The 20,957-nt window shown below is 35.4% G+C and overlaps 1 protein-coding gene across 1 annotated transcript in view; it reads right to left on the bottom strand.

Moving 5' to 3' along the window:
- The window catches only part of TTC27 (tetratricopeptide repeat domain 27), a 111,545-nt gene that overhangs the window by 32,119 nt on the left and 58,469 nt on the right, over nucleotides 1-20,957 (bottom strand). Inside the window, exon 11 of the mRNA XM_066547899.1 lies at nucleotides 701-796. Within this exon, the coding sequence (XP_066403996.1) occupies nucleotides 701-796 (96 nt within the window). The remainder of the gene's footprint in view (nucleotides 1-700; nucleotides 797-20,957) is intronic.

Here is a 20,957-nt window from a genome sequence, read left to right as displayed (position 1 = left end):
CATGCAGTGAGATTAGAATTCAAAAAGCAATAAAACACCATTAAAAATAAACCAACATGAATACCTTTGGAGGTATGCAATGTTAACAATTTTCTTGAGTTTTTTAAATACAGCATCATCAGATAAGACTTTAGTGTGTAGATTTCTGTTCTAGAAAATGAAGATGAACAGTGTAGTTATGGGTATAAAAAAATCCTATCAGTACTAGTAAAAGAGGGGACTATCTCAAAAGAAAAGCTTTCTCAGCTCAAGTTCTTCAGTGTACTATTGTTCCCAACCCGTCTGATTTCACCATGATAACTTCCCAAAGTGAACCTTAAAAGACAAGAAAGATGCAGTAACAGTAGCATAAATAAATCAGTAATAAAAGGTAAGACAGTGGCAAGTTTATTTTAACAGGAAATATGTTTGAAGTTTGCAAGTTTTAGTCTACTTTGTACTGGAGGAGAAAGGAAAGTAAAGAAGAATTGCACTAAAAAGCAATTACTCCTGCACATGTCAGAAGAAGACATCTGAAAACAGAGCACTGTAGAACTTGACGTCTCTCCAGAAACACCTGGTGTATGTTCAGTTATGTCTTTATTTTTACAGAGTTTCAACTCAAAAGTCGCATCACACTCACTTGACTTTGGAGTGATGCAGCAACAAAGATAACCACCACTGACTTTTAAGTAAAGATTGAAATGGGATTATTTCACACCTGTATGGCCCAATGTGGAGGCACCTGACAACAGTAGAAAATCTTCATGCGTTCAGACACCGATGTATTTGTATTTTCAAACTGGTCTGCAAGTGCCTGTAAATGCAAAGTACATCCTGATTTAGAATTTACTCAGATTTAATCAACCTAAACCCCCATAAATTCAAAGTATTCAGAATTCTAGGCATTTTTGACATATTGGAGAAATTATAATCAACTATAATCAATACCAGGAATAAGAATCAAATTTAAAATCCCAAGTAAATACTTATAGAGTCAAACTGCATCAACTACTGTAGTGACTCTGCCTAATGCATTTCAGTTCTTAAGCTAGTTTTCCCCTAAGACAGAATTGATGTGCTTTAGGCATGACATTTCTTGTTTAAAAAAGAAAGACAAACATATTAGAGTGGACCATGGTTTTGGAAACAGTTCTAATACAGAATAAATTATTGTGACTTGGCATACAATTAAATTCAGGCTATTTTCTTTCTTTTGGTGGAGTTTTGGATTGTTGAAATATTTTCTTCTGAAGCCCTTTGAAAGAGAATGGCAACTTTCACAGAGAAAAACTGCACCACTCTTTTTTTCTCTGAAAATCCACTACAAAGTTATTTATATCAAAATTCAATAGCAAAAAACCCCCCAATAATAGAGGCTATAGCCAGAAAGGTGATTAGAAATTTTAAGCTAAGGGAGAAACTCTCTTCAAATTTGCCAAAGTAGCAAATTCAAGGACGGTGTATAAATAAGGGAATATTAAGTTACTTGTGTTCACATGATTCACCTATCAAACTCTCTTTAATAACTCAAAGACTTACACATGGTGCTACATAGGTCAGAATTTTCTCAGTTTTCTGAAAATGAATGCAAAGATTCCCAAGCTAAAGGAAAAAATCGATAGGATCACTTCTTTCCCTCTCTTTCTAAACCCAACTGTTGATATCAATAATGCAACTGACAGCTGCATAAAATCAATTCTGTGATTCAAACTGCTAAGCATCTTGTAACTGTTATTGATGTTAATGGGATTTATTAAGTGGCTTCATTCTTTTAATAAGAAAAGAAATCACAACTTGGAGCAATAATTTAGGCTCTAAATTGATGCTCAACCTCCTAATTTTAAATACTAATATTTCACGTATTTCATCTTATTCACATTCTTTTTCATAAAATTATCTCCAGAGGCCTGTTCCTACAGATTATCCAGAAACCTATGCCAAGCAAATGGCTGAGCTGTATTTGCAGTAAGAAAAATGAGATAATAATAAAATTGCATTCCTTTACACAGTTTCAGTCAAACCAAAAGAGTTAGATCAAAATAAAACTTTTAAAGTAATATCATTTAATTTTAGAAGTTATTTGAATACAAGCTATATAATACATTACATTTCTCTGTTTTAGTTCTGCTGAAGCATTCTAATGCAATGCAGAAGCACATTTTTCTATACTCTGTTGCAACAAAAGTTAAACCAAAAAATTGTCCAATTCCTTGGGTACCCATTTTATGAGACCAAACAATGTAGTAAAATTCAGTTGAAAAATTTAAAACAAACAATTGCTCTAGGCCTTAGAAAAGCAGGAAACTCCTAAATATGTCCTGCAAAATAATTTTTTGAGGAGTACAGGAAATGAAAGGCAAGAAATATTCTAAGTGAATCAAAACAGTTTTGGGGTATTTTTAAGTTTTTGTCTTCCTCTTTTCTAATTTCTACTGTTCCAACAGAAATACAAATAAAAAAAGAAATACAAAGAAAAACATTTTTTCAGAAGAACATATTTTCTTTTCTATACTTCTCAAGCAGAAAAACCAAATGTAAGTGATGTGTTAGAAGAGAGTATGATTGTCAACAAGCAGAATTCTCTCCCTTCCCAAAACCAGTACTATACTCTGTTTGGAGTTCTAACAAAACTGAAAATGAAGGCAGGACTTCTGAATATTATACACTCCTTAAGAAGAGTAAAGAGCGATGAATTTAAAAGTCCTAAAAATCTGTGGCTAATGCACTCTTTAATACATTGAAAAAATAAGCTTTGACAATTCTGCCTACTATTGAAGTATAGAAAATAAGCTACTCAAATTTTGAATTCTGTGTTTCTGAATAATGCTTGAAGAAATAAAATTTGGGCTGTTTAATGGCAAGAAAATGAGAATTCTACCATTATTGCACAGCTAATATCTAACAGATATGAGATCATAGAACAATAAATCAATAAATTCAACAAGTGAGCACTATCAAGTGAGCAGACTTTTTCATTAATAACCTTCAACATAAATGCACTGTAATAAAAAAGTATGTAAATACAGAATACTTGCAACACAGTCAGATATAAGATTTTGTGACTAAATTTAACTTGAGACTCAGATTCCTGCCTTGCAAGTTTTTACATAGAAATAGAGCAGAAACCAATTAAAACTCACAATTCTAAAGTATATGAGTTCTTCCACAGGCAACATTTAAAAACATTAACAGGTTACCCTCCCACCATGTAACACACCCTCTTCTCAAGGCTTAAACTGTCACAGCAATGAGTTCTAAAGTCAAAAACCACAATACAGAGACACATTAATCCAGTCTGGACACAACAAAACCAAATTTTTGATGGAATTTTATATCATGAGCAAAGACTACACCATTGCCACATAACCGCAGGAAAAGACAGCTCTAGAAACTACAATGTGTTTTCCCCACCTCACACTCCAGTGTCTGCTCTGAGATGAAGCAGTACAACAGGCAGCCTGTTTGGGATAAGCATACCATGCTAATTTGAAATGATCACAGTAGGGCTTTAATTACTTATCAATCTCAGTCTAATCAACTTTCCAATCAATCTCAGCTGGTAATTGTCCACAAATGAAGTATATGAAGCTTGTAAAAGACTTCCCCCCTCAGACATAATTTTTGTATGTTCATTCCCATTGTATATTCTTGCTTTGCTTATATGTTCAACATATGTGTAACACCACTAAGGTCTTCAAGATAAAATATCAGCTTTGATCTTTGAGCCTGACCAACTTTTAATCTCTTCATCCACTCCACATGTTTTACCATCCTTATCTTCACCAGCTGACTGAGTTAGACCTTTTTTTTTTTTCTTTTTAGCCAGACCTTATCTCTGTGCTTAATCTCTGGAAATACTATTACACCCTTACAGTTTCTGAGTTGACATTTTCCCATAACATTATGCTGTTTGATTTCTCAACCTATTACAGTACAGTTTTTTAATTTGTTAGTCATCCAACTCGTCTGAAATCCCTCCCCCAGAGATTTGTTCCTTTAGTTAAAATATAATCCTTAGATTGCTTTTTGCATCTAAGGTAAACAAATGGCAATTTCACATGTTTCTTTCTATTCTTAATCTCTTTATTCCAGATTAAATAGTTTACCTTCTTTTAAAAATGCCCCTTACATGTAATACTAACTATATGTAAACATTTTTTCCCATCTATTTCACCTGAAGGATGTCCTGATGCAAGCTTACTTAGGGGAAAAATCCCCCCACAGCCAAACAAAAAAGCCCCAAATTCCTATCTTTTGAAAAGAGCAGGATATTTAATACTTGCCAAAAACTTACTGGAAACAGCATAACACCTTGCTTGTGCAGCAACTATCTAATTCCATCTGGATCTCCCATCTCAAAAACCCTGAAGATACAACTACTCCTATCCAAATTTAACATTGCTGGCCCAAATAAAACCTCCATTTTATCCATGCAATTTGATCTCACTTCTTCCCAAGTTTTCATATCAGTAACAGACAGTGTGACTGCACCACTTTTTCCTTTACCTATCTTTTCCAACAAGCATTTTCCAGTTTTAGTGTTCCAGTCACAATTGTACCACCCGATTTCCTTCCCCCATGCAACAGCTTGCTTCACAGACACTGTTAATCATCATAGCTTGTTTATTCTGTTTTCCTGCCTTGTCCTACTGCTAAGCAGGCATCCAGCTGTTTTCCACCAACCACACCCTATTTTAAAACGCTAGTCTTTACCACATTATTACCTGACCATGTGCTATGCATTTACCAGTACTGCTATCTCCACCCTTCTTTTATTTCCTCATATCCTTTGATTTATCCTGGTAGCCTTGATATTCCTCTTTATTTATGATTTTATAAACAGAAAGATTAGATAAGTTTTTTCCTAGACTTTTTTCTGCTTCTCAGTCTAGAAATCTAGTCAGGCCACCAGAATCAATCCCTAGTTAATACCTCTGGGACTCCAGTGGTGATGGTCCAGCCATGAAGTCCTCTCTACATGAATGCTCACACCAGCCATAAACCACTGTGTTAATCCATCACCTAATCCCAGCTGACATGGTGTCTGTGGCATTATCTTGTCCTGCTTTTACCCTTCTCTAGCACGTCAAAGCTGTCTGCTTCTCACATGTTTTTACCATATTTGAAACAGATTTAGCTTGATTCAATGAATGGAAAATGCCTTTCAGTCTTTTCTAACACAGAAACTCCAGACACACTTTTCATTAAATTCTTGTAATTCCAGGGTTCTTTTTCTTCAATTTCTCCCAAGCCTGAAGACTCCTGAAAATCCCACAAATCACCCCGACCTTTCCACGCTCTGCCTATAAAACCACTTCCATTTTCCTTGTGCTTCTTCCATTTCTCTACATTACCTCTGGATGACGTATAAGCAGCAAGCTGGTGTCACAACTCTCCTGCTCTTGTATTCTAGCTGTTCCCATAGCTATTTACACAATTTATAAACCTATTAGAGTATCAAAGTATGGATACCAGCTGTGGGACTGCTTGGTGGGTCATGGCTTTGTGTCAGGCACAGAGGTGCCTCAGGGCACCAAGACATAGCTGGAATTGTTCAGCTGCTTGCAAGAAAGGTGTCTGGAGACAAAGGGAGGGAAGAGGTAAAAATACATTTGTAGGGAAAACAAACCTGCTATCTCACCCATACTATGGTTCCTGAGAACTTAGCAAGTGTACAGTTCAAACTGAACTGAGATCACCTACATTATTTACTCAAAAACAAAGTAGAGGAAACCTTTGTAAAAATCACAGCAACTACATGTGTAACTCTGGTTGTGGAATTACATAGTTTTTATTTTATTCATAAGCTTACTTCAAAAATTATGAATGAACAGGAAAATTCATCATCAAAAAGCTCCTTTGATTTCCTTCCACAGAAGTTTGTCTCACAGACAGTTTCTATTAAGTGGGCATTTTTTTAAGCTTATGGAACATTAAGTTCTTGTGGATCCTGTAATACATACAGACTTCTATAAAACTTTGATAAACTAATTCAAACTTTCACACTTTTTAAGACTTAATTCTAAATGCTATAAAATATTTTTTGAGGCAGTGATATTAAAATACTTCTTTAATAGAAAAATCTACATAATACTTGAAGTTTCAAAACATTAATTTGCTTTATTATTTTTCAAGTTGTCTTCTGCCAAGTTACATTTTCCAACAATAAAGTCTGAAAAATGCTGCAGAAGAAAGAACTAAAGTCCAAGTTAATTTGGGATGCATTACAACAGTAACTGTTGCAACCTTGTTCCACAGCAGTGTACGAAATAATGCATAAACACAGAAAAGTACTAACAAAACCTTCATTCTTCCTGAAGAACATATACATCATCAGTGTCTAAAAGTCAGAAACTGTATGCCTATTAGAAAACAGGTGATAAATAGAGATAATTAAATATGCAGAACATTTACATTTCTTTCCTCTGAAATATGTATTGGGTATTCCAATCTTTTCTAGTACTATAATTTTTTAGTACCTTGTGGATATGTAATTAGATCTTGAGTTACACTCCTTTGATAATCTTACTTTAAAAAAACATTAAACCCCACATTTACATTTCAAACAACACACTTACTTCAACAGCTCTTTGTCAACCCAAGAGCACCTGAAACCAAGACCACCAGGACAAACTGAGACATATGCAGACTTCTAAAATCCAATGGTCAAATGTAAACTACCAGAGAAGCAATGCCAGAAATTATAAAACTATTAAATGTTTTCATATAACAATGCAGTAAATTTTGCTAAATGGGAGATAGTAATTTCTGGCCTGGTCCAAACTTCATTACAGAGATCATGACAAAATAGTGATTACTTGATTGATTGCCAATTTTATCACTAGAGAAATAGATTCAAAACCAGTTCATTGGGTTTTACATTCAATCATTATTCAAAACAGCATTTTGACAGTTCAGACAGAACTTTGTTGCTTGGAAACTAAAATGACTTGAAGGAAATAACAAGCTATCCTTTTAAAAGCTCACAGAGCTCACAATTACATATTTCTGTTAAACAATGAAACCATCTCTGAACAGTTAAGAACTAAGGCATCAAAACACACAGAAAAAACCATTAAGCAAGAATGCATTTCAACATCAAGAAGAATCCTTCCACTCATTTATCTAATTTTCAAAGTGGAATTATGACACTAAATACTAGAGGAAAATTTATGACAATGATCACTATTATGAATTGTAATTTGTAACTCATTGAAGCTTAAACAGACGATATCTTACTCTGTGCAAAGATGCCAAGCCGAAGACTACTACTTACTGGAGATTTTACATTATTCACATTCTCAGGAGGATAAAAACATTCTGTGAGAACTCTGCAAAAGTTAAATGCCTAAAAGCACAAAAATATTGCCTCTTTTTTACACCTCATTAAAATACAAGTCCAAGTTTCATTAAAATCTTGCAGCCTTGAAGACTCGTGTTTTTGCTCATTTTGCAAATTCATCCTCTCAGTCATTTTTCCAATCAAATTACTGCTTGTTAGGATTGACCTCAATTGGTGTGTTTATTTAAACCAACTAGGACTGCGTATCACATTGCTCCCCACTAAAAACTGAACTGAACTAAAAACTGCTCTAAAATTTATGAAAACTAACTTTACCATTTTGTATAGCACTGACTGCCTACTTTTATGGCAAATAAAAGTGTACAAGGTGTCTGGAACACAGAAACTGACAAGATTTCAGGATGCTTCACAGAGAAGAACTACTAACAAGATAATGCAACTTGAAACAAAACTAAGTGAAACATTCAAGTAGAAGACTTTAGGATGCACATTTCCAAACCTAAGTCTGTTTGCATTGAAAGCAGTATTTTACCTACTTTGTTCAATGCTTGGGTAAAAACTTCTTGATAGTATGTAGTCATTACTGTGACAGAAAGCACAATGTTCACTGACCCAGGTTACTCCTGGGTCCACGAAGGGAAAATGGACCTAGTTTCTAGCAGCTTTACACACAGAAGGGAAAAATGATGATTTCCTTAAACTGAAATGAAAACAAATTTTCTATGCATATTCTCTCAAATTAGGGTAATCCTTTGTTAAACAGCAGACTAATCCCCAACTAATACTTTGCTTATTTTTTCCTCCCACCATAGAGTCAATGGAGAAATCTCTCTGATCTCTAAAAACAGGAGGTCTACTGGTATTGGATTCAGCACCATCCACCCCATAGCAATGTTCTAGTAGCTGACTTTGATGAATTCTTCAGTAAAGATGCTTTCGTTCTCAAGGCTAGAAGTAGCAATAGTACCGAGTACGCATAAGGAACATGGATTCTTCTCTGCTATCTCCTTTTTTCTTCTCCCCACTAAACAGTTAAAGAAACTTCTTGGCACCAACAATTCCTCACCAAATACTGAAAAACCTAAAGTTTCTAGGCTGAGAGGACTGCTAATAGAGGCTTTCTCAGGACAGCTTTCTCTGTGGCATCTGCACATAGGTTTGATTTCACTGTCAGCCCTTAACTTGAACCTGAGAATAATGCAGTATTCTCTCCAAGACAGATTACAACTAGGTAATTTCCTAACATGGTTCAAGTTTGGTGCATTTCAAGTTGTTATTCCCTTTAAAAGCATAAGCAAATAAATTATTTTTTTTTAAAACAAAGGTTGTGTCAATTTTGCGGCAAGGATCTTGCTTATAGCCTTTAATAAAGATCTGACTGTTCTTGCACCAGACACCTCTGTTTTGTGCAATCTTTCCTCCCCAGCCCCATCAGGCATTACAATAAATTGTTATAGAGAGTAAGTTACATCAAACATTTGTGTTTTGTAATATATAACAGACATTCTTTGAGAGATCCAGTTCTTCCTCAGAAAAGCCAAGAAAGGAAGGGGATAGTCAATCTAAACCCTTTAATAATTTTTCTATGCATTATATAATTGTTAGTTTGGATATAGTCATCAACTTTCATAACTATGACCCATTTGATCTATCCTGTATTCCAACTGGAACACCCTGCTCACATAGACTAATCTATCAGAAATATCCTGTACTTTTTCTGTTGCTGGTAGACTTGGGTTTACCTACCATAGAGCACACATTTGCATTTTGCTGATAGGAACTTATGCCATAATGTATATATACACAAGCAATTAAAAAAAAGTCAAAATATCTGTAAATAGCAAAAAAAGCCTCACTCAGGCTTTAATATAAAGCATAAGTAAACATAATAGGAATAAATATTCAAAAGAAACCTTTATGCATGGCAAAAAAAATTTCAGAATTAGATAGTCATTTCTGAAACAACAAATACTTTAAATAAAAAAAAGAATTCCAGAGAAAAAGTACTTAAGACTTGTCACTAATTGCAAGCATGCAAACATTTACAGCTTCCTACCTAGGGCAGAGATTGGATAGTATTCTGTTATACAAAAGAAATATCATAGAAAAAAACATAGCACAAAACAAAATGCCATGTATTCATGTAACTGTTTTGGTGCAAGCACATTTGGTTTTGGTGCAGTCACATCAAGCATAATTCTCTCATGTTACTAAGATACCTGGGAAAAGGAAAGAAAATCATGTCTAGTCTTATCTAGATACCCATAACCTGAAATCACAAAAATTCTGCTCCTTTAATTGCCAGAAGCTCTTTTTTCAGTAATAGAAAGAGTCAGTTTCTCATGGGGGTTTTTCAACCGCAAAGTGCTCTTTTGCTGTTACCTGTTTTTCAACTATTTTCATTCATTTGAAAACTTCAAGAACTTCTTTACTCATTTGGTGAAGGGGACAGGAGTATAAAGGGAAAAGACAAACAAGTTCAGTCTCTTTTTTCCTGAATCCAGCCACAATATCTCAGATAACATCTTGGGACACCCATTGTTTTCACTCCTTACAAGAAGAAATTTTTGCTAAGAATAACTGCCCTATACAATGAAACCTTGACTGATACCCAGTAGTTTCTGTTGAAAAATTACTTGGCAGCAAATAAACATTCTTCCAGTAGCTGAGCCTGACCCAGAAACCATACAGTGTATGATGGTAAGTACATTAGAAATATGACACACGGGCAAAGCATTTAAACTTTAGCTATACCAAAAGAAAGCAGTCACATGTAAAGAAATCTGTTTTCAATATATGTATTTTCTTGAAAGACATCCAATCCAGTTCTTCACATGTTCCTGGAAAGCTCTCCATACATCAGGGAAAAACAAACAAACCCCCTATCAATCTCTGTTAGTCATTGATCTACTCACCAAAGAGGAAAAATAAACATCTTCAGTAACAACAGGTTTGAAATCAGTTCAATTTCCAGTGAAAATAAAAACATTCTAAATGCCTTAAATGTTCCATGCCTGATTGTATGACATATTCAAATAAAAGTGTATCAAGCTCCCCTGAAGACTCAGCTCTTTATTAAAGAAGGAGGAATCCACAAAACCACAGTTCTTTCCACAATCATATAGCCAGTTTGGCACACAACCAATCAAAAAAACAGACCAAATGAAAAATTTTCAGTCAGCTGGACAAAGTTTTATGATCTGAGCTGGTCACTCACACCAAACTGGTTGATGGACAGAGACAAGACAATAGAGAATCTGCTACTTCACTGGATCACCATACCAAAAACCTTGCCCAACAAAACCATGTACTATAGACACTAAGGGACAGCCAGGATAACATGTACATCCTTTAACTCTGTTAACAGCCTTCAATTGCTTGAGGACCATCAGCTGCAAGTCCTAATGGTACCACTCTTGCACTGGAGGCAATTTTCTTACAGATCTGCAGGAAGGGGTATCAGCTGCTGCCAAAGCAACACTTTGGCACTTTGCTTTCAGCTAACCCTGTTTTACTTGAGATACTCTAAGTATACTAAGATACTCTCCCTGAGCCAGAGGGAAAGTACTGAAGGACAAATGAACTCTTTCACCAGCAGCTGCCACCACCACCTACTTCCTGCTACCATTTTTTTCTAGGGGAGACAAGAACATCAGCCCAGGAGTCTGCTGGGCTTCTGGTCATTCATTCAACCCTCAGCCTGCACCCTTAATTGAGAGCCAGAGGAAATTAAGGCAGATTTCACACCAGAGAAAAGGCAAAGTGGAGCTTAGGAGCTCCTGAAATAGTTAAAGATGGCACTATAATTTGGCATTTTTGACCTTTTAAGTATCCGAACCTGCAATATTATTAATGACCTTGGCTCGTGCGCATTTCACACAGGGGAAAACAGAAAGAAAGCAGAAGTGTTCTGTGGTAGAATCATTTACTACATGTTTCTATTTCTAGGCAACTTCAATGTTTTCCCAGATCTGTCTCTGGAAAAATGGGCAGGTATAGCACAGCAATGTGCATAACAGCTACAAACAAAAATATTTATGCCATTTAAAAATCTAGTTCTGACATGGAAGGTCATATTGCTTACAAAAACATCTCCACATTTGTCAAAATGCCAAAGTCTTATCACAAAACCACAGTGCCATCATTTACAATATTCAGTCAGAAACCAATACTATAAAAGAACTGGCTAACTGCAAAAGTAAATGGAAATATTGAAAAGAATCATTATCATATCATACTCTGCACACCAGACGGGGCCCTCCAGGTAAGTGGTCTCAGCACCAAACCTGGCAGAGTTCAAGAAGCATTTGCACAATGCTGTTAGGCACATGGTGTGACTCTTGGGGATTGTCCTGTGCATGGCCAGGAGTGGGACTTGATGATCCTTGTCAGTCCCTTCCAACTCAGCATATTCATGATTCTGTGATTATAAAACTCTCCATACACCAGTCCCAGTGATTATTTGAATTGATTGTCATGAAATCAGTTTGGAAAGTTGAGAATCCAAATATATTCCTCAATTCGTAACTAAAGCCGTAAGAGGAACTAAATGAGTTGAATTAGGCCAGAAAAATCAGTTCTCTGGTTAGAAGCTACATCAAACATACACTATTGCAAAGTTTATCTCTCCAATCAATTGATTCTTTACATACTAGATTCTCCAAACTGTCTATCTCCAAACATTTAGAAACCACAGCAGTCACCACATTAAGTAGGATTTTTTAATAACCCAACCCTCCTTGAAACTTACCAGAAAGTGAAGCCCTGGGCATGATGGAAATTCTTTCAATGGAAACATCTTTTAGAAAAAGCAGTGCTCAATCTCTACTACTCCATCACAGTTACAAATTAATTTAAATGCATCAGCATTTTCATTTCACATAAAACTAGTTATTTCTGTAAATGGAACACGCATTTAATCTAAAAACCTAAGAAAAATAACATTTCCCCGTGTTAATTACACAATAGTTCATTCTTTTCTATTTTATCTTTTCCTCAAGCATTATTTTCCATCCCTATTTCTGTACTTATCTCACAGGGATTTGTCACAAATGTAATGGCCTTTTTTACAAATCCCTTCTTCCCACTTTCTGTGAATTCATATTCTCTAGGTCAAAGATTACAAATCTCTACAGCTTATACTTCAAAGTTTTGCTGCAGAAAACTGATCTGCTGAAATCTTACTCTTAATACTGTACAAGAAACAAATTTTCCAAAGAATTCTCCTTGATTATCCTTGGTGTTGACCTCCATAATAAAAGTAAAATATTTCCAATGTACTGTGCTGAAACTCTACCCCTATTTGGCTCTACAAACACTTTCTTGCCCCTAAACACCTGAGAGTAATTCTTTTCAGTTTTTATCAGATTTCCCACTGAAAATCTCCTTTGGCAATAAATGCATTGGCTTCCCTCAAAATCACCACTTGTATGCTGACCTGAGGAAGTAAAATATTTATTTTGTATCAGGAGAAAAGAAAAGCCCTACTAACAGACCACTCAGGGTTTTTTTTTTTCTGAGTGAATATATATGCCAAGACCAAGGACCACTAGTTATTGGGACTTATTAAGTTGTCTTTGACTTACTACCTATTCCAACTTTGGCAAATATTAGAGAACCAGTATCTCCATATTCATTCACTATTGATACTTCTACAACTAAAAGCAGTCTTCAGTCTCATTTCTTGCAAAGGGTAAAGCAGCACTAAAATACCTTCTGATGAAAGAATTTTTCAGAACAATGCTGGATCACTTTCAAAATATTAAAAGACACAGACACAAGCACAGTATCAATAACATTTACCTCAATGTTATCATGTTATTTCCCAGCAACTGTTTTTGTACATCTTCATTTCATTAAAGAGGAAGGCACTATCTACTATATGCATAACTCTGAATTAAAGACTGAATTCATTCTCTGTCTTTCAGTACTGTTCACCATGGTCCTGGAACTTCTGGAACTACAATACCCAGTGCATTTAGCGCCTTTCATTGCATTGAAAAACTCATGCATTTGGCAGGCTTTGCACAGCAAGATTCCGCACAGAAAACAGAGAGGACAAAGAGAACTGCTTTAATTTATTTACCTGATTTAAGTTCTTCCCTGTAATAAGCTGATTACCATTACTGAATTGAAACTCCAAAACTATCATAATGAGGGCATTATATATCTTGACTGCTTATATTTTTATTGTTCTGGAAAATGATTAAAAACTGAAAAGAATGCAAAATTAATTCTGTCTTAATTTGATTTTTAAAAGCCATTTCACGCAATAGCTTCCATATTTTTAATAGACTACTACCCTAATCAAACAAAATAAGCCTACAGATTAGTGTCATTGAAGTCAAGAATGACTGAGCCAGAGAGAACTATCACAAATTTATGCATTTTGAATTAATAAACGTCAATACTATTATGGTCAGCAAATAATTATGCTGGGGTTTTGTTTGTTTCATTTATCTGGGTTTTGCCAATTTTTTTTTTAAATTTGCATCTTTTCTTCTGTTCCTTTAAAAGGTGAATTTTCATCAGCAGTCAGAATCAGACTGTCCTTCAATGATGTAAACATGTTTAAGACAACTCTATTTTTAGTAGAAAATTCCTGTTTGTTTTTTTTAAATTTATATGTTGGAGTATGATTAATAGCATTTTTCATGTCCTTAAATAAGATGTTAACTTGCCCGTTTTAAGACTTTTTTAACTCTTAAATGGAAATTAAACAAAATTACCTGCCTTGTAATAAAAAGACAACTATCAAAATGAGATTTGCATTTCAAATTTTCTCTTTTCTTATAAATATCTTAGAAATGCACAGGTTCTGATTGTGCATTAAAATTAATATATATTAGGGTTTCAGTCCTAATTGTATAGGACAAACATGAAAAACATACCTTTTTGTCCTGTAAGCTTCAAAGGAGTTTCTCAATTCTGAAAAAATTAGGTCTTAAGCTATGAAAGAAAACACACCTTTGCACCTGCCTGGCAGCTTCTGAAGGCTGGTTTGCCCTTTCAACACACTCTCAATTCCAGATACTTGGTTAGTGATTTTTACCAGATCATAGATATGATTGTCCTTTAACCTCAGCATCGCAACATGTTCTGCTGGATATTAGTTGAGATTACTGATTATAAATGTAATTTAAAACATTTAGTAATGAAATATATAAACATTAATTGAAAGACCACTGTTTCTTAACCCAGTTATAACCATAATATCACTTGGACTTTAAAACTCTGTTGTTCTACAGGTGGTGCCTGTATAATCAATAGAGATATTGAATGTATAAAGATATTAACATATTTAAGCATTCAACATTTAACAATTCCACTAAATTACCAATTTTTAACAATTATTCTACACTTCTTAGTCTATAAGAAAAAAATAATTTATCACTTCTTGTTAATCTTCTTTCCAAGAGTGAGCATTTAGAAAAATAACACTTGTTTAACTGTCTATGTCTAGTGGACCTTTTATCTAAGAGGTCTTTCAGTCTAATTCTTTAGTATACCAGTTAAAACTGTTTAATTTTTCTATTTTATGTGGTGGAAGGCTGGAAAGCTACTGCCTATACAACATTTCCCAATTGTTTTTTTATGATATTCTGGTAACTCATTATTTCCCACCCATGATTACTTTGTCTCCAGGTAAACAAATTCATTCTTCACTTTCACTTGTTCCTTAAGTATGCCCTACATGTTTAAGCAACCTCAACATCTGAAGTTATTCATATCACAATTACTTAGAATTTAAAAATTATTGAGGAAGAGACTACCTCTTGAACATAATGTATCCATTTCACCTACACAATCACTTTAATGGCAGGAAAAAGAGAAGGCAAAAAATTTGTAAGGGATCTACACAGAAGAACTTCAGGCACTGGACAACCAATGGTACTTAGCTTTTGCCTAACTCAAGGTGAACTTCTAAGATGCAAAATGATGTTGATAGTTTTAAGGAAGCATGCTGGGGCAGGAGTAAATTAGCATGCTGAAACTATGCATATCAGGATTTTTTCTAAAGCGAGTCACATAGCAGATACTTAATGTGCATGTTTTGGTTCATTATATCAGGTCCTGCAAATGTGCATTTCACTTTGAAAACAATACTAGCCAACTAAGAAACAATATTCACTTCAGTTGTTCACAGACATTTTACTAAAAAAAGCTCCAATTTCTTTATAATAGGGCTCTTGCAGTGGGTGGGGAAGAAAAGCACATAAGAGGAAATGAGTCGAACAATCCCAAATGAAATACAAAGCATTTTGATATCAAAATTAGCACAAAAGAGGTCAAGGTCATGAGTAGGAGATAACTGGATTCATGACCATCTGACGTAAGATTTCCTTTCTGTTTGAAACACAGAGCCAAGCAGCGTACCAGGCAATTTAGAGCATCCCAATGCAACTGCCCTTTGCAATGTTTTGCTGTAGGCAACACTACCACCTAAAGAAGCCTGGCAAAACGTGAGGTCTACAACAGCACAGCAGCATTACTGACTTTCAAAATGGTGAGCTTCCTGTTATTTCTGTACAAATATTGAACACAAAGTTACTGAGTGCCAGTGCTTAGGATATGGGTTTCAATGTTAAAACCTATTAATGGCTTAAGCCTCCACTTCCAGCACAAAATCTTCAGAAAAGTACGAAGTGTATTTTATCTTCTTTATGCCCATTTATACTTATTTTTCATTTATGTTACTTACTTGAAATATCATTTTATAGTTATTGCATTATCCTTACCAAGCAAGTGAACCTTCTTGAATGCTTTTATTTCCAAAGTAAAAGCTGTTCCACTTGTCGACTATGTTACTTTTATGATTTAGCAAAAGATGTAAGCAGAATTTCCTCTGAAGTCTGTAGAAGAAGCTAGATTTAAAAGTTTACTTGATGAAGGGTGGATTTAAAACCAGACCACTTGTTGTACTGGCCCTAGTGAACAGCAGGTATAAAACACTTCGCAAAGGGTTGCAAAACCCACAGAGGAACTGCATATGATTCAAAATAGTACGCCTGTGGTAAGTTCCAACCTGTTGTGGTTACACTACTATAAAAGCTCCCAAATCATTTGATCTGGGAGAAGACACAAGAGCAGTCAGTGCTGAAAAACAGATCCAAAGACCTCTTGCATCAGCTCTGTCTTCTGCTTTTCACTAAAGGGGGAAGGACAAGAATGAAGAAAGAAAAGAACAACTATCTCCATCAAATTCAAGTTAAATTACAATATAGGAGAAGCAAACAACTACCTTGAGATAAGGCAGAGTCTGGTTTGTAGTACCTGGCATGTGTGCTGGACAGTGTGACTGTCTAGCAGCACAGGGCTATTTCAAAATATAATTTGTTAGCTCACCTTGAGGTACCTATCTCCAGCTCTGTAATGACATTTATGACATAAAACTGTAAAGATTCATCTATTCAAATGTAGCAACAGCTGTATGTCTTCATCTATTCAATTTAGCAATAGACAGGAATAGCATCTCCTCCATGTCATCTGGTCTGTGGAACTAATTATTTTACTTGTTTAATTTGTTGAAGTGGAGCTTATAATGTTTATGCCTTCCCAAGCAAAGCTTAGGCGGAACGATGTGTCTTGGTTTGTGTCTTGGTGCTCATATTTCTCTTTGCAACTTCCTGTCATCACTTTATAAAAGAAATGCAGTATCACTGTTCAATATGGCTTAAGGATTCTCCTATCATCACCTTTCAAAATGTCACAACACCAAGTGAAGAGAATCTAAGGGGAGAAAAGTCTTCAGAACTAAAGCACAGTGGGAAACATTTGGGAAAAAACTGGAGGCTTCATATTTTTGGCTTATTTTAGAAAGTGCATTGACATTGGAAGTGGAACAGCTCAGGTGTTGAACATAATTGTCAAGAATAGTTGAGAAAATATGAAGAAACTTTAGCACAGAAAGAATGGTTTCATTCTTTCCCCCACACCAATAATAGCACTGACCAAAACTGGCAAAACCAAGAGTGGCGTAGAAAACTTCTAGGCAGAAATCATTAGCTAGAAAATGAAATTACTCAATATTCTCTTTTTTGATAGTGGTACAAAACCACTTCAGTTATTCCTGGATAATTCTCGGCAGACTGGATCTCTGATTCCCCCTCCTCCCTGTCCTTCCAACTCCCATAATAACGCAGGAGAAGAAAAACAGGAGTCAAGCACCACCACATTAATTATTTTGAAGTGTGCTAATGAATTTGGTGTATCCCCAGATGCACTTGTGTCACATAACATCTTCTGGCAAATATGTCATCTGTTTAAGCAAAATGAAATATGTTCTGGAAACGTGTGCCTTGAGACTGAAATCATGACCATCACCAAGAGGTCACTCTCTTGTGAGATTGCTTTCTGAGGTAATAAGGTTTATTTCTAGTGTTCTGGAGACCTTGTGATCTTGTATAGAATTCAGTAAGGATTGGTTTTATAAGACACCTGGCTTTTCTCATCTTCTAAAACACCTTCTGAAACATGTGTTCTAATAATAAATACAATTCATAATAGTTAAGAAGTATTGGGATATCAGCGCAGGATCTCCACAGGATAGAAGAGGGCTGTGATCTACTTATTACCCTTCTGAAGGAAGTGATTTATATCTCCCTCAGCTCTCCAGTACATCTCAGATCCCAACAACTTTCCACTAAAACTTTCAACTTGATGTGAAACAAATTTATTAAAATGAATATTCCTCCTCCTTACTCCCCTCCTCCATTCCACCCACAACTAAAAGCAACTATCAAAATCTTATTTAATGTACCCCTAAAATTCAAGAAGGGGTTAAAGAACAGAAACAGGAACTGCTAGTACAGAGATCTAATAGTTTTGCTGAACATACAGGTGCTGTCATTCTCCTGGTTATGCTACATGTCTCTCTCTAGTACTGTGGTTTGAGAGGTCTGATCAGGAAGATATATGACTTGAGAAGCAAAAGAATAGGGAAAATATGTTTGCCTCAAACCTGTCTAGATGAGCCTTTTGGGAGGAAGACTGCTTCCCTCTCCTTTTTGAACTCTTCCCTTAAATGTTGAATTTGTCCAATGTAGAACCACCACCAAATAAAAAAAAGGCAGAGCAAGCAATTTGGCAAGGAAGTGGCCGTTTACTTTTGAAAATAAAAAGGATATATTTCTATGATAAATTACATAACTTTCTTGCATAACCATTTAAAGCCTATCAATGTGAAATTAACAAAACAGCAAAGTTGTGTTCAATCTCATAAAGCTCAAGACACCAGTTCTGTTAATCTCTATCAGCCTTCTGTTCAATCTCCATCAGCTTTTCCATTTTACATAGGCACATAATTTTTTTTCAGATTTGAAAGAACTGAACACTAACTAGCATGCTTCTTTAGTAAGAACAATTTAAACAAAAAAAATCCCTTTTTTTATGCACACAGAAAAACATTAGTTGCTGGTGAAAATGACACTCTGAAGTATTATTTAAGTGCAAATTAAAGGGCAGTTGACAGAATTCCCAACCACATACATCTGTGTATGACTAAGGATATAAAACAAGATCTCATGTGACCTTTCAATCTTAGGCATAATGATTAGCCTATAATATTGCTAGTCTGCTCCCAGCTCTCCTGAAGTCTTATTAAAACACCCTTTTCAAGACACATTTCTCTGCCCCAACAGGCATATTCCTTTACTGCCAAGAAAAGCAAGCAGGAGGGAAGTGTATGAAATCCTGCGTATGCTGTACGACGTGCTAGGAAAGCAAAGCCATCAGCTTGCAGGCATGCTGTCACCAGGTGTAACAAGCAGCAGAAAACCCAGGCAGAAAAGGGGCCCATAACAAGCTGACAAAAGCTGCAAATGTAGAGGTAGCCAGTGTAGGCACTCAGGTTAGGGTAGGATACATCTGGGATATCCCAGGTAGGATAAACCTGAGCAGGCTGCTGGAGTACCAGGCACATGGCAGCTTCACCTCTTTCACTGCTGGCATAATACAGCAGTAAATAAATGGTGGTCTTGTTTCTAGCCCACCATTTTAATTCATTTTGCTTCATACTTTCAAATTCACTGAAATGGAAGAGTAAACCTATTTCATATATCAAGAAGCTACAGTGGGATGATACTCTATGTGTTTTGAACTGGTTTGGTTGTGGTTGGGTTTTTTTTGTGTTTTTTTTAGATCATCCCTCACTTTTCCCATTTTTTCATAGCTTCTAGATCACTCAAAATTCTTTTTTTTTCTCTCCCATTCTGTTACTTGAGCTCTGACTGCACTTTCAGCAGTAATTTGTGGCTTAACAGCTTAGTTCAACACATCTTCCACTACTAATAGTTTCTGATTTACTTTCTTACAATAAAAGGTAGGTAAAGATTCCCAAACTGATAGAGCAATAGCAGGTTTCTGGTTTTATCAAAAACCTACCCCAATTTTTTCCTGTTTTTTCCCTTCCATTTTTCTTTCCAACCTAGTACTTTTCACCCTTCCTGAACCTTCACCCAAATGGAAGAAAAACAATCACACAACCTTAAAAATATCATACTGCATCCAGAGACACATTTTAGTTGGCAGTACCTTGATCTGCACTTCTCTGTATGTTATACTGTCATGACTAAATATTCCAGCGGAATGTAAAATAACTGGTTTTGCTTTCAAATGCTGTTTCCTTTTCTTAGAAGAATGCTTAAAAGAATTACTGGCTTTAGAAATCTTTAACCTTAGTTTTGCAGATCCAAACCCCATTTAAGCAAAAACTGGACAGAGACAATCCGCAGTATCCAGAAAAAGTATCTCCTCCTCACTAGCTACTAGCTGAAGTACATCCCAGAGTACCCAGAATGATCATTACAAAAATCATTCCAAGGACTGCATTATTAGTTGTTCAGATTTCTAAAATAATTAGAAAAAGGTTTTGAAAATGATCATTCCAATTCCTCTTGAAGTTTTCCTATTAGGAAAAAAAAGACCTAAACAAATTCATGAAAACTGTTTGTTATAAAGTAGGGATATATTTAATATTTGGAGTCTGGTAGTAAATTTTAACCAATATGCCCTCATTTCAAAAAGAGTTGCAAATATTTCCAAGTAATTAAAATAATGTAAACAGACATAGCCAGTCCTACAAAGATAGGATCTAAAAGGTAGTTGAAAAATGCTTTCTCTGACAAACCAACAATGTAGCCAGGTTTGTTTAAGGGCTGAAAAGCAGCATATGCCTACTAAGCAATATTCATTTAAAAATATGTTTATCAGCTGCAGACCCAGCACAGGAGCAGGTGAGGGTAGAAATGGGGAAAGGAAGAAAAATTGGAGTAGAATAAGACAGGAGAATCCCAGCATCACTAAGCTAGAGCCTATAGTGGCCCATGCACTTTTCAGAAACCCTAAAGGAATGCAGAAGGTTTACCATGTCTTATTCAAGCTGTTCTATAAGAATTTTTATAATCCCTTTAAAAGACTGATATTGCAAAGAATCGCATTTACACCTCCTCCCTTGATCTAGCATAACTAATCTTTCTACAGCACTCTGAACTAGTAAATAATGAACTTGTAAAAGAAGAACCCATTAAATGCATTTGTATGAAAATTCTGTGGGTTCGAAATCCATTTTCTACTGATAAATAGCTGTAGAAGTCACTCGTTCTTTGGCAACTTAATGAAAATTATACACCGGCATCTTCATGAAGATGATATATCAAAAATTGCTTATGCTGTG

This window comes from Molothrus aeneus, chromosome 3 (genome assembly GCF_037042795.1).
Source record: "Molothrus aeneus isolate 106 chromosome 3, BPBGC_Maene_1.0, whole genome shotgun sequence".
NCBI lineage: Eukaryota > Metazoa > Chordata > Aves > Passeriformes > Icteridae > Molothrus > Molothrus aeneus.
This window is presented reverse-complemented; position numbering and strand designations above follow the sequence as displayed.